General features: G+C 42.3%; 1 protein-coding gene across 1 annotated transcript in view; it reads left to right on the top strand.

The window, feature by feature from the left end:
• Positions 1-15,590, top strand: part of LOC146835036 (cytochrome P450 4B1-like) — a 281,992-nt gene that overhangs the window by 68,420 nt on the left and 197,982 nt on the right. The window contains exon 3 of the mRNA XM_085602696.1: positions 9,575-9,619. Within this exon, the coding sequence (XP_085458822.1) occupies positions 9,575-9,619 (45 nt within the window). The remainder of the gene's footprint in view (positions 1-9,574; positions 9,620-15,590) is intronic.

The raw sequence follows: 15,590 nt of genomic DNA, 5'->3' as shown, positions 1-15,590 counted from the left end.
TGTGTTGATTTATTATTACAAACGAGGGTACCCAGCATGTGCTGGGGATAATAGCGCTGAGGGGTTCTGGCTTCGTCCCTGGGTACTCCTCGCCTGCTACTTCCAGAGCTGGATGAATCTGTATCAGAAACCTTAATACAGCTATTCATGCTATTATTAAGCGGCCGATTACGATGTTGTTAGAAAAGCATTTCCACTGAATTGGGTTAGGAATGCTTTCCGAACGATTCATATTTGTGGAGTTCTAAAGACCGATTACGATGTGTCTGGATGCTTATTGACTCGGTTCGGTCAGACTTGCATTGACTTCAATGGGAGCCTGAGTCCTGAACGAGAACACAGGCTCCCATTGGAAAAAGGGGTGGGTGGGGAAATCTTGCACTCTGTGGCGGGCACCTCATGGTGCCTGCAACATTGTGCATGGTTGGGAAGAGGGGTACCTTAGGTACACCCACAGGCCACATTCGGTCACCTCTGGAAACCGTCTCCATTGGGCTGTACGATTCGGATCCGAATAACTCAGGCTGCCTGAATCCAATTCGGAACCGATTTGGACAGCCTGGATGGCTTCCTTGCATTGTACTCTGTCATCCAGAAAGGTGACAGATTCGGAAGGAAACAAGGGTTCCGAATCGTATTCGACAATACCGAACCCCATCCAGAGCCATTCCTAACGACATCACAATCGGCCCCTAAGTCATTAATCTTCTTGTTTGGGTGAGCTAGCAGGTACGCTCACACGCATCCCTGTGGCATCATATTTGAGGGGAGGCCCTGGACTGTCCTTGGGCAGAGATGTAAGAACATTAATAGCACTGTCACTGACTGATTTCTGGACGCTGTCACACAAAACGGTAACCAGTATCCGGCTGGTGAACAGTAGTGATGTATGCCTTTGTCTGCTTTTTTAGGTCCAGACACATCCTTGGCAAGAAAGGCCATTGTTTGTTCCTCAAGGGTATGCCCATTTTCATTCAAGTTAGAATTCCGGTTCTGCAGAAGATTGCTTTTATTTCCTTTGCGCTGGAACAAATATGTTTTACTTGTTTGCTATTTCCTTATTTGATTTGTTGCCTGAGCATGGGCTTGTAGATGTAATGAGCGCTGGGTGCGCATCTTAGGCTGACTTTGGGAGTTAACAGAAAAGTCCTGGAAGTTTCTTCAGAGAAGAGATTTGTCCTGGCGAGGACCAATGAGCTGAAGAAGCTCAAAGGCCCAGAAGAGGAGCTTCATCTGATAACAGGGCCAAGTCTCACAATTTTTCACCAGGGTAAAATTGCAATTTTAGCACTTTTCAGCTTCGCAACTTTAATAGATTCTGAATTTAGGGATTTAACGAGTCAGATGTCCGGCATAATGAGGGCTGTGGTTTGGCTTGCATAGCATTGAGGGGGGGGGGGGGTGAGCCCTTCTTAAGCAATAGCTACAGTCCTTGTCAGGGGGAACCACAAAAAGTCACTAAATTAACATGTGCTTAACCTTCTGGTAGATTGGCATAAAAGCAGTCAGATTTAACTTTGAGGCAAGGTGTAACCTATTTATGCCACACTTAAACAGCAATAAAGTGAAAACACAACACAAGAAAAATCCTACACCAATTTGGAAATATAGACTTACAGATAATAAACTATTTGACACCAAAATAATAAACCTCCAATCAGTAGAACCCGAGATGTGAAATTTTAAGGTTTGTAAATGCATTCTGAATTTTACTAATCGAGGACGAAGCTGATTCCTTTCAGTAAAACAAGTCAAGGTTGTATTTTGACATAGTCTCACCCCAAGACCTGTGTTGATTTATTATTACAAACGAGGGTACCCAGCATGTGCTGGGGATAATAGCGCTGAGGGGTTCTGGCTTCCTCCCTGGGTACTCCTCGCCTGCTACTTCCAGAGCTGGATGAATCTGTATCAGAAACCTTAATACAGCCATTCATGCTATTATTAAGCGGCCGATTACGATGTTGTTAGAAAACCATTTCCACTGAATTGGGTTAGGAATGCTTTCCGAACGATTCATATTTGTGGAGTTCTAAAGACCGATTACGATGTGTCTGGATGCTTATTGACTCGGTTCGGTCAGACTTGCATTGACTTCAATGGGAGCCTGAGTCCTGAACGAGAACACAGGCTCCCATTGGAAAAAGGGGTGGGTGGGGAAATCTTGCACTCTGTGGCGGGCACCTCATGGTGCCTGCAACATTGTGCATGGTTGGGAAGAGGGGTACCTTAGGTACACCCACAGGCCACATTCGGTCACCTCTGGAAACCGTCTCCATTGGGCTGTACGATTCGGATCCGAATAACTCAGGCTGCCTGAATCCAATTTGGAACCGATTTGGACAGCCTGGATGGCTTCCTTGCATTGTACTCTGTCATCCAGAAAGGTGACAGATTCGGAAGGAAACAAGGGTTCCGAATCGGATTCGACAATACCGAACCCCATCCAGAGCCATTCCTAACGACATCACAATCGGCCCCTAAGTCATTAATCTTCTTGTTTGGGTGAGCTAGCAGGTACGCTCACACGCATCCCTGTGGCATCATATTTGAGGGGAGGCCCTGGACTGTCCTTGGGCAGAGATGTAAGAACATTAATAGCACTGTCACTGACTGATTTCTGGACGCTGTCACACAAAACGGTAACCAGTATCCGGCTGGTGAACAGTAGTGATGTATGCCTTTGTCTGCTTTTTTAGGTCCAGACACATCCTTGGCAAGAAAGGCCATTGTTTGTTCCTCAAGGGTATGCCCATTTTCATTCAAGTTAGAATTCCGGTTCTGCAGAAGATTGCTTTTATTTCCTTTGCGCTGGAACAAATATGTTTTACTTGTTTGCTATTTCCTTATTTGATTTGTTGCCTGAGCATGGGCTTGTAGATGTAATGAGCGCTGGGTGCGCATCTTAGGCTGACTTTGGGAGTTAACAGAAAAGTCCTGGAAGTTTCTTCAGAGAAGAGATTTGTCCTGGCGAGGACCAATGAGCTGAAGAAGCTCAAAGGCCCAGAAGAGGAGCTTCATCTGATCACAGGGCCAAGTCTCACAATTTTTCACCAGGGTAAAATTGCAATTTTAGCACTTTTCAGCTTCGCAACTTTAATAGCTTCTGAATTTAGGGATTTAACGAGTCAGATGTCCGGCATAATGAGGGCTGTGGTTTGGCTTGCATAGCATTGAGGGGGGGGGGGGTGAGCCCTTCTTAAGCAATAGCTACAGTCCTTGTCAGGGGGAACCACAAAAAGTCACTAAATTAACATGTGCTTAACCTTCTGGTAGATTGGCATAAAAGCAGTCAGATTTAACTTTGAGGCAAGGTGTAACGTATTTATGCCACACTTAAACAGCAATAAAGTGAAAACACAACACAAGAAAAATCCTACACCAATTTGGAAATATAGACTTACAGATAATAAACTATTTGACACCAAAATAATAAACCTCCAATCAGTAGAACCCGAGATGTGAAATTTTAAGGTTTAATGTAAGTATAGTGCCTAAAAGCACAATTAGTCACGGCTATCTGGCCATAAGAGACAAGGTGGGTGTGACAACTTCAGGCCAACCACGATGGAGCCAGGCCAGAAACAGGGACCAGGTTAGTCTCACTGAAGAAGTTATCTTCTAAAGTCCAGCGTAGAGAGTTAAATTTTTGGTGCAGGAGGCAGCAGGGAGGAGGGAGAGTGTAGCAGATGGTTGTAGCCATAGTGCTAAGAGCAGGCCAAGCATAGGGGACGGTCGTCGCTGTTGTGTAGATCCTGTCTGGCTTTACGGATGGTCGTTGATGGAGATTTGGATTGGCGTCACAGTAGGCTGTTGAAGCTGTAGCGCGAAGTGCAGATCTCGCATTGCCAGTCATTGCTGGTCATCACTGCAGCACATATAGTTGGGTTCACTGCAGCTTCACTTTGGCGTTTGGCACGGGTGACAAGATCTTGGTATGAAAGGGCCAGTTTGCGGTAACAAAGAGCTCAAAACGTCAGAATTTATCATTTTCTTCAAGGAAGAGCTCAACTGATGTCACACCAATTGTCCAGGGTCTGGGAGCCACCTCTTAGGGATCAGGAGAGGGCCTCTGGAGCTTGTTGTGCCACTGTGGCTCAGAACAGGGAGTCAGTCAATTGACCCTTGGAGTTACTTCAGCCTGGGATGACGGGTGTAGGTCCCATCTTCCTTCGGCAGGCTAGGCCTCAAGCAGCAGGGAATTCCTACTTCTATAGTATCTATAGCTCTAGGAGTGCATTGAACAGTGGATCTGAGAGTTGCCTTTATATACTTAGTGCCCATTGTGAAGGGGCATAAACATCTGGAGTTTTCCCCCTACAGATGTGTCTTGAATTTCCTGCCTCCATGCCATGTTCTGAGTCTGTCTGCAGGTACAATAAGCTAGTGTGAAATCCTCATGTAGTAGGTGACAGCTATGCCCCCTCATTAAGCCAGGATGGCCCATCCTCCCAAAAAACAGACCTCCATTGTGATACTCTCCGCTCGATTGACACAAAGGCCAACTGCCAGCTATATCTAGTCAAGTGTCCCAGGAAACAGATTGCAGGCACAAAATGGGTAGGACAAGTACATGCCAACTTTCTAAAAGTGTCATTTTCAGAATTGTGGCTTAACATCCAACTTTACTATTAAAGAAGGTTGTAAATCACAATTCCTCAGACACCAAAGATGACTTTCCTACCTGCTCCCAACTAAAAGCTAGCACTTTATAAATGTAATAAGGAAACCCTATATTATTCTATGGGGGAGGTAGGCCTTGAAACAGTATAGAAAGAATTTAGACGTTTTTCACTACCAGGACATGTGAATCCTAAAATTACATGTCCAACTTTTAGAATACAATGCACCTGTCCAAATGGCCTACCCTGGGGGTGGCACACATATGTATGTATATATATATTGAGCTACTGGTGGTCACCAGTAGGTAGTTATAGTTAGGGCCTAGTTTCCATAGGGAGAGTATTTTGTTTTGCCAATATCTTTGGCAGCATTTGACAAATATTCACAAATTCTTCAAAATTAGTATGACACTCATATCAGCTGCTGTATTAGCAGTTTTGGGGTGATTCGTGAAGCGGGGACCGAGAAAAAGGGGGGGATCTCAAACACATTTTCCCTATTCAATTTCCCTTAGGGATTTTAGACACAACAACAGCCTGAACTGCTGTATGGAATTACACCAAATTTGGCAGAAAGGTAGGTTTTGGGTCAAAAAGCGACCTTTTTGTTATTTGGTGTAAATCCATTCAGTAGTTTTGAAGATATTAAAAGAAAACAAAATGTGTATGTCTAGAGACGCAAATCCTCCTGATCTCATGCAGAGATCTGATTGGCTGCCAACACTTCAACCAGGACATGTTGGCAGCTATCTTTGGAATTGGACTCAGCTGAGTCCCAAACAAAAAAGTTTTTAAAAAAATAGAAGGGTGCAGGGTAGGAATACACTGACCCCCAAGGCCTGGTGCTAGAGTCCCTCAGAGACCCCGTCTGGCCCAAAAAGCTTTTTTATTTTTTATTTTCATGTTGAAAATCGCAATTGATTCATGAAGTTTTGGCAAAAATAAAAAAACAACTAACGCAGTCTCACGCGCTTGTTTAAAAATGGGCAGACGGGTGGACCAGGTGCTGGGTGCTTTATTATAATTTACATAAGGGGATGGAGCATACAAGGCCCCCATTCCCATGGCCAAACTTGGCCCTGGCGACCGCCACCTCCCTGGGGATGGATGATTGAATAATAAATCAGAGGACGGCTGCGCGGCCCGGCCCTCCTCCTGAGCCTTTTATGAGTCCATGGGACCCCCACCTCCCCAGGCCTTTCTTTAAAAAAGGAGAGGGGCCACACGGACCCCAGTCTTTTGACCATAAAGACCCCTGGCACCACCACCTCCCTGGGGCCACATACATAAGAGAAGGAGGGGGTCAAATCTGCTCCCCCTGTACCATGCAACTTTAATAGCTTCTGAATTTAGAGATTTATAGAGTCAGATGTCTGGCGTAATTAGGGTTATGGTTTGGCTTGCATAGCGTTAAGGGGGTGTGACCCTTCTTAAGCAATAGCTACATTCTTTGTCAGGGAGAACCACAAAAAGTCACTAAATTAACATGTGCTTAAACTACTGGTAGCTTGGCATAAAAGCAGTCAGGGTTAACTTAGAGGCAAGGTGTAAAGTATTTATGCCACACTTAAACAGCAATAAAGTGAAAACACAACACAAGAAAAATCTTACACCAATTTGGAAATATAGAGTTACCATGTACGCCCCAGGGACCACCTTCTCCCCAGGCGTTATTTTTGTTAACAGCGGGGCTGCGTGGTCCCCAACCTGGGCTATTCCCAGCCCCAGAGACAACCAGCTCCGCGGGTCAGGTCCTTGAAAATGAAAGTAAGGGGGGCAGCACTGCCCCCTCCTGGACCAATTAATGGCCCTGGGGACTGCCACCCCCAATGCCAGCTCCCTATGTCCCGGGGTGCCCACCTCCGGGGCCCCACATTACCAAGTTGTATGAGCCTAGGCAATTGCTTTAATTCACTTTCCATCCTTTTTCTTCATTATCACATATAAAGGGACATCGCAATGAATTACTTTAGGATGTGCACTGTACACAACCTTCTCCTGTGTTTGATTTCATGAACTATAACGTTCATGTATAATAACAATTCAGGCAACCCAAAGGGTGTACATAACAACTAACTTGCCTCTTAGTTCACTATTGCTATTGTTGTCAGGGTGGGAGGCTGGTGGGGAGCGGGGTAAGGATGAATATTTCTATGTTCATGTTTGAAAACGATAACTTTAAAAACAATATTTCTCATTGCACTGATATTATTTGATGTAATAAGGTGAAACAGTTTTGCATATTGACGAAAAACGTTCTTTGAATTTTGAAGCCACTTTATCCTAACTTTACACATTTTCTTTAAGGTGTCTTTAAAAAAAGTGTTCTTAAAGTTAAGTGGTATAGGTCAGGAGGGCCACATGTGGCCCCCGTGCCGTACTTTAAGTATCACTGCTCTAGGTTGTTCATTGAAAGTCAATTGGATGCTCTCAGACTGTCCTGATGCTTACACTGAAGATCACTGAAAATCATTGTACAAGTAAACAACACTAAAAGCATGCATATTTTGCACCTTATGATCATTTATTTTTATGTTTAAATTTTTGTTGAAAATCATTTTGATTTTCTGAGTTTGACGACGAAAGGGCAGAATCAGTTTTCATTGCTGCTAGTTCCCAATATTTTCAACGAATCAGATCTGAAGATTGGTTAGATTCATTGTGGAGTTTTGGAAAAATGTCTTCCAATCAACCCTTTTTAAAGAACTGATCAATCATTTTACTCATTCTCAAATGATACGTTTCTTCTTAAAATACAGTTCTTAGCACACTTTTGTGAGCACGCCTGTAAGTAACCTCGAAGTTCATAAATTCAGTTTTCGGTCTACTGCAAAAATGCCAATACAAGTTACAATAAAACACCACCATATGTTGATATTGTCCACTATGCAGTCTACAAATATATGTATAAACTGTGTATTTCTGTGCGAATTTGCTATGCATTCCATCCCTTTGTTCTATAAGAAATATATTCCTTCAAATTCAAAGCAGCTTTAGAGAGAACCAATATTAGCAGCAACAGTGCATGGTCCATTTAATCAAATTCTTCATAGTTTAGAAGGTTTCAATAACATCCAATCCTTTTAAGAATTGTTAAAAGAAACAGATTCAGATTTACTAATCACCCTCTTGATTGGAACTAATTGAAGCTCCAACTTTACCCACTCTTGGGAGGTATCTGGATTTACCTGGGTGAAGTGTCTCTTATGGACAGATGGGTGTCCTGTCCTTGATCAACATTATTTGCTGTAACAATGATAAGGTAATGGGTGCTCTAATAATGTTAAACTAGTAGGCCTTGGTAGTAAACATCATTCATTCTGTTCATTCAATTGCACCACTATATGTGCCTCGGACCACCACTCCCTCATGATGTCTGCTCTAATCCAATCAAAGCTACCATTCCAGCAACTAGTGACCCCATGTTCTGTACATCCATCCTAGCCCAGATCACCTCTCTCATACCCCTCGCAGCACATCAAAATGTACTTATGCCCTATTTGTTGCATGTCCAATTAAGGGCCCGATTACGATGCTGTAAGAAATGGCTCCAACCAGCGTATCATAATTTCCTGTTTGTAATAATTTCCGACCGACCCATTTTGATGGAGTTGGTCGGAAATGATTCCAAACATCCCAAACAGGAGTTCCGAATGGCTTACAATGGGCTCAGAGACCATCCACCATTCGGAAGGCCTTCAGTAATCCCTCGGCCGGCTGTTTCCGGACGAGGGATTACGATGGTAGCTTCCCACTGCCTCTCTGTGCTGGCCTTTCTGACACAGAAAGGCATTGTGAATCTGTCTTTGGGGGCCCCCAAAAGGGCCCCATGGGTGCAAGGTGGCCTAAGGGGCACCTACGGTGCCCTCCTCTTGATCCTTGCACCCCGTGGCAGGCACTTTGAGTTGCCAGCCACTGGGTGCAGGGATGAACTGCACCTCTGCTCTTTACCATGAGAGCATGCAGTCCTTTCTGAATGCATGCTCTCATGGTAAAGAATAGGATCGCGACTGAACAGGGTTCGGTCGCATCCTAATTCCTGGGCTGGAATCGAGGACAGGAGGTCGTTCGGTTCCAGTTCCGGTCCGTCCGACATCGGAATCGGGGCCTAAGTCTATTTGTGCAGGGTGAAGGTGATTGGGCCGTAGCAGGTGCCACATCTCACAGTTTCTCCATAAGGCAACCTTCAACACCTGATTTGACTGATTGTATCACAACACAAAGATGTAACCTCCATTCGAAGTCTTGTTGGCAGTCTCGCCACAGAGTTGCTTCGCCAAATCACCACCAGCTCAGTTTTATCCTGACTAGCATCTTGCTTCCATTCACATCTCAAGAGATTTAACCTGCATTGTCATACATTGATAGTATCCAAAGCCTGAAAGTCAAACACAACCTACACCTTCTTGACAAGAACAGGATACAATGACCCGAATAATCTCTATCGAGTCTGTTAGATACATAATGCTGTTGAAAACTTTAGTGGTCACTCACAGCAGTGCTGTGATAGTTAGTGTAGAGACGCAAATTACATACAAGGCCCTAACTACAAGTCTCTCAAACATTTGCTTCTACAAAATGTAAGAATCTTCTCTTCCTCTTGTGACAAGAGTGTAGAGCATCATGACAGATCAATACCTTGACTACTTAAGAGTTTGATACATAGTGATGCTTTTTTATGTCAGATTGACACAAATGAATGCAATCCTAATTGCAGAATGGATCGAATTTACAAAGCGGGGGAGGTCAGAGCAATGGACACTAAAAATCCTGCATTTTCTTGAAAATTGAGATGAACCAGTAGTCAGAGGCTTTTTTGTTTAACGTAATGAATTGTTGCTATAATTGAAAACATATAAAAAGAGAAAAGTAAGAGGTTTGGGATTTTAGACGGCTTGTAAAATGTGTATAACAGGTCTTCAACTCAGTACCATTTATTTCCCAATTTGTAGATCCAAAGACCAACCTTGGAATGCGTTTTGCTGTGCCGTGGATTGGTATGTATACCATTTTGACATCAAAACTGCTTCATTGTGAAATAACAAATATTTTTATTAGGTTTATTTTAGGCGCCTGTGTCATTGTAGCCTTGTCTTCGCTTTTGTTGTAGTTTTTCAGTTGCTGAAATGTTTATAACCTGCTGAATAAAAACACAACCATTGGCAAAGCCAATAGATCTGGCTTCATCATATTAACACACATGTAAACAGTCACATGCAGTAAAGTGCAAAGTCTGTGATTTGTCTGTGCAACCGTCTCTTTATGTGTACTCTATATGTATGCTCTCCTTTTTAATTCTGCAAGGTTCCAATGCTGCATAACACCAAAACTGCAGTTTCTGAATAAAAAAAGAAGCATTGCAAGCTTACATTTGGTTCAAACAAATTGGTTTCTATTCACCAAAGTCATTTTAGTGTGTGTGTGTGTAGAGTAGTACTACTTCATGTACTCCAAAATGCAATTCACACATCAATTGCCAGAGATCGCTGTCCCTCCTATCTTTTCTGTATGTAGATCCACGTCACAAGTGCGTAGGTCTCCGCATAGGAGATTTCTGCATGAAGAGTTCTGATTTTAGGGACAAAGGGGAGTGATGGGAAAATAGTGCCTGATTACTAATGAATGGGTGGGGGTATTGGGATAATAAATGGGGGGGGGGGGTTTAGGGAGATGTGCCAATGGAAAAACAACCTACTCATGAGTAAGGCAATTTCAATTCATAAACCTACATCTACTGCAGTAGTAGTATTGACAAAACAGGCTTAAATGTACTCCAGCCAAGCCTTGGAGTGAGGCAAGCATCACAAATACCCCACAACTGTTACTGCAACATACTCTTATAGAAATTATTAACAACATATAGGAAAAATTTAAAAATACATTCAATTAAATTACATTTTAAATTAAATGTTTTTTTATATATTTGTTAAATGTTAGAATATTTTTTTAAATAAAGTTGATTATTATAATCTAAATTGTATGCATTTGTAACAAAGTAATTTAATTCAACTGGCAATTTAAATCAAAATAGTTTAAAATGATACTAATATAAAACATTACTTTCAACCAAGATTGTAAAAAATATAACACTACATCCAATCCTGTAAGGGAAGGGGGAATTAACACTGTAATTAATATAAATTGTTAAAAAAAATGTATTAAAAATTAAAACATTAATTTGAAGTATAAATAAATAGGATGTTAAGATAGTGAGTTTATATGTTGTGCTCTGTCAGAGCCCTAGGTGAAGACGAGTTAGGGAAGGACATTTTAAGCATTTGTTAATTAAATTAGTACATGTTACTTTTTCATTTTTCATTACATTGATCAATTTTCTTTATTACTTTATTATACATACCAAAGGCAGAAATTTCTAGAAACATCCAGAAGATTACTAGCACTTTTACAGTTGTAGATCCAATCACAGGAGTCTCCAACCCTTCATTTGACTGGGTGGAGACGTTCATGTCAAAATCTATGTGGAGATCTCTGCACTGAAAATGTGAATTCCATCCTTGAGGAAATCTCCACTTGGGTGTAGGTGGAATTCTGTGCATGGAGAGGTCTCCACATGTAAACTTAGCTTTGTGAAAAGTGCCCATTGTGGTGTAAATATCCTCGGTGCAACATCATCATTACTGGGGGAATCTTTTAGAATTAAAAATGACATTTACATGCAAAAACAAATTCAGGCACAATTCACTCTTTTGGAGAACACGAAGCTGGACTGTGGTATCAAATTTAGGAGCACAATTGGTTTTAGGTGCAAAATCACTCTTCGTGCAGCTTCAAAAGGAGTGTCTAAACATTTTTAAAAGTACAAATCCCATTTAGCAGCAAATAAGAACTAGGTCCAATATCACACCCATGGAAACATTTTAGGAGCATAATTCACTTGTAGGTGTAACATCATCCCTGGAGCAACATTAGCAGCAATGTGAAAACATTTTTGATACCAATACATGTTAAGGTGAGACACATTATAAGAGTAAATTCATATTTAGGTGCACAAATACAAATGCTAACGCACCCTGTGTGCAGGTTAGAAGCAGTCTGTTATCAAATTAAGGTGCAAAATTACTCGGTACAGAGAGAGAATGACTGTTAGTATGATTACACATTAGGTGTAAAGGGTGTGCATCATTACGACATCACATTTGGCTGATAGTAAGATGGAAGTCATTAGGAGAGGCCAAGTAAAAGGAGCCTGCAATACTGTACTCAGTGTTACGAATACCAGGAGTATTGGCGCTAATAAGTTATGGTATTTCTAGAGGACCACAAGTTGGTTGCCTATACATCACATATACAAAGGGAAATAACATGCGGAAATCTACTGCACCAATCTACAAGTGTAGACTAATAATCTCATTGAACCTTGCTTGAGCAAAGTCATCTAGGTATGTCCCCAGTACAAAATGCAGTAATACTTCTCCCAGGAATACTGGGTCCAGTTACACTTGAACACTTGGGAATCCTGATGGGGTTCATAACTCTGTACACCTGCCCTATCGAGAACTATGGGCCTCTTGTAATAATTAATTTAGGTGCAAAATCACCTTGGAGCAGCATCATGAATGTGAAAAGAAATTGGAGCACAAATCACTTTTTTGATGGAAAATCACTTTCACGTGGAAAATCACTTTTAAGTGCAAAGTTGTTCTTGGTGCACAGTAAGCAACATTGTAGTATCACATTTAAGAGAAAAATCCCTTTTACATGCTAGTCACATTAAGGTGGGCAGTCACCATTGGGCAATATTAGTATAAGCATGGAGATGCATTTATATATGCTACTCATTTATTTTTAAATCACATGTAGCTGCTGTGAGAAATCTGGACCTGTTTGCAGTGCCCCCCACTGTTTGCCCCCATTTTGACTAGTAGTTGCTGCCTTTCTGACTATGGTTGCTCACTGGACCCAGCTAACCAGACCTAGGGCCAGTGTTCTGATTAAAATTAAATGGTTAGGTATAATTATATTTGGCCTCCTTTAAGTCCCTAGTCTATAATAAGGCAGGGGAGTTCAAACTACCTATAAGTCCCTAGTATATAATAGGGCAGAAAGGTTTAGAGCCCAGGAGATTTCCTGCACTAGAGTTTGCACTGCTGTGTTGCCTGTTGTCATTTTAAAAGCCAGCCCAGCCTTGCAGGCTGATTTTAAATTGTAATTATATGCAAATTCAACTTTAGAATTAAAGGTACTTTGGTTTTAAAGGTACTTCCAAAGCAGTAAACTACCTTATTTTTACATATAAGTCACCCCTAAGGTCTCCCCAGGGGTAGGGAGCCATGTAACAATAAGCATGGGCATTATAAAAGATGTTTTATATGCCCTAGTGAGGGAATAACTGCCAATTTTCCCCATTGTAGATAAATAACTCTGTAGGTTAACATTGGAATATTTTATTTAAGTATAAATATTGCTAGGAAGGAGCATAAATATCATTCAAGTACTTAAAAAGATAGCTATGATAAATCCAACAACTTGGATGTATTAGATCTATAATAACTATTACAGAAAATAAGTTATTAAACTTTCTTTTTGTAAGCCAAAATCTAGCCTTTCAGCTGCTGTCTCCTGATTGTCTAGTCTCTGCCAGGATGAGCCAAGTTGTCTAAATGAGGTGTGAATTAGCCTGCTAGAGAAACAATGGGTTTCCTATCCTATAGGAGGAAAACTGCAGAGGCAGAAAGCAGGAAGGTGGGAGGAGTGACCAAACTGGTCTTCAAAGGGAGAATGACACTTAGGGACAGCACAGGCTCATCCAAACATCGTCCACACCCAGCCACACAGGAGCCTCTGTAATTAGATTAGAGAGAAGGCTGGAAGGGGAGTGTTAGGGAATCTTAGCCACACCAATAGATTGGCTTAGCCTGATGTAAACTCCAAGGAGAGACTTTCCACCTGTTGGATTTTGGAAGAATGGTGCTTTCTGGGGCAAGCATATGCCCCTCTTTGGAGGAGATGGTCATACACCATTGGTCAGGGTTGCCCCCTTGCTTGAAGCCCACGAACACTGCATAAATATGGAAGATTTGCCAAGCAACTCAGATATGCTGCCTGAAACTACAAGGAGAAGAAGGACTGCCCTGCTGGACACTGGCCTGTACTCCAAAGGATTGCTCTCTGAAGGACTGCACCTGCTGCACACTTGGAAACACAGTCTTGCTTCAAGAAGGATTAAGGAGTGAACTTGCTGCAAGCTGTAGGTTAACTGAGCTCACCTGCATAATCTCCACCAAGAAGTCCCCATCCAGGAGTTCATCCAGTAGACGTTTAAGGATTTGGCCAGGTGCGTTGTGGGACTTGTAGTCCCAACATCCCAATGGTCATCTCAGAGAATCTAGACCACTGGATTGTTATTGTGGACACTTTGAACCCTTTAGGAGGAACTTCAGGGAGAAGTTCCAGAAGTATGGAGAAGTTTGGAGCAACCTTTGTAAAAAGCTCCATTAACTGACTGGGTGCATTGCGGGAGTTGTAGTCCCAGACCGCAAGAGGCAAAGTAGAGCATCTGAACTCTTGGCTGGTGCTGTTGACCACTTTCCTGGATCAAGAAACACTTCTGCAAGTAAGTGTAAAGAACTCTTGACTTTGCCTGGGTGCAGCACAACTTTGAGTGCTATTTGCTTCTAAGTGCTAGTTTTACTTTAATTCTTTAGAAATTCATATCTCTGGTTTCCTATATTGGATTTTGTCATTTTGGTGTCTATTTGTTCATTAAAATATAATCTAGTTTTATGAATTGGAGTTGGTTTTTATTGTGTGCTGAGTCTTACTTATTTAATGTACTGATGTTTTAAAGTGCTTTACACACCTGTCTTTTAAGTTACACCTGCATGTTCGTAGCCAGTTACCCAGGGTTGAGCAGGGGTAAAATTTACTGAGACCTTGACAGACATTTTTATTGTGTTTGCGGCCTTATTACCAGTGGTAAGTCACCACTTTTCACTACTAATAATCCACTTTCCAACAGCTGCAAAATCACTCATCGCTTAACATCTGAGGAAGTGTGGAAAAAGATTAGAACCAAAAATTATAATCAAGCTTAAAACAGATTTAGATGCAAAGTAATGTTTATGAGAAAAATCACATCTAGGGCCACTATCACTTTATGTCCAATGTTAACAGGAGTGTGGAAGCACTTTCAAGTCACAAATCACATTCAGGGGCTGATTACAATGTCGGTTGGCAAGCCTGACCGCTAGTCGGGAGCTTTCCAAACGCGGTTGGAGGCTTTCCGACCGACTCGGTCTGTTTGCCGTCCAACCGAGCGATGACAATGTTGGCGATTGGAATGTAAACCGGCCTGTCATTCCGCCTTGGTTCCGACCGTCTCTCGGAGTCTTCTTGTCAGTCGGAACCGCACCATAATCCCCTATGGACGGCATTTCCGCAATCGGGATTGCGATGTCGGTTTCTCACATCCTTTCCATTCCAGCCTTTCCAACATGGAAAGGCTGTTGGAAAGCGACTTTGGGGGCCCCTAGCAGGGCCCCTTTGCCTCCGCACTCTACGGTCGGTGGTTGAGGGGGTAGCTGGGGTACCTCTCTGTAAAACCCTGCACTGTGCGGCAAGCACCATGGGTGCAGAGTTTTACACACACACCCTTATCTCCATAGGAGCCTGTATTATGGACGGTTTATGGCTGTAACACAGGCTCCCATAAGGAACAGTGGGAATCAGACCGAACAGTGTTCGGTCGCATCGTAATCAGGTGGCGGAACCGCTAACCTCAGGTCGGTCGCTCCCGAGTCTGAGACGGTGTCGGTGTCAATCAGAGGCAACTCCGACCGACATTGTAATAAGCCCCTTAGCATCAAAAAACATTTAGAACCATAATCACCCTTGGTACATCTTCAATAGGTCTGAAAACACTGTAGGATCAAAAATAACATTTAGATGCAAAAGTACTTTAGGTGCAAAATTCCTCTTGGTGCAAAATGAACATAATTATGTGAACAT

Source organism: Triturus cristatus, chromosome 4_2, assembly GCF_964204655.1.
Source record: "Triturus cristatus chromosome 4_2, aTriCri1.1, whole genome shotgun sequence".
Classification (NCBI taxonomy): Eukaryota; Metazoa; Chordata; class Amphibia; order Caudata; family Salamandridae; genus Triturus; species Triturus cristatus.
Note: the sequence above shows the minus strand (reverse complement) of the source record. Positions and strands in the feature narration are given on the sequence as shown.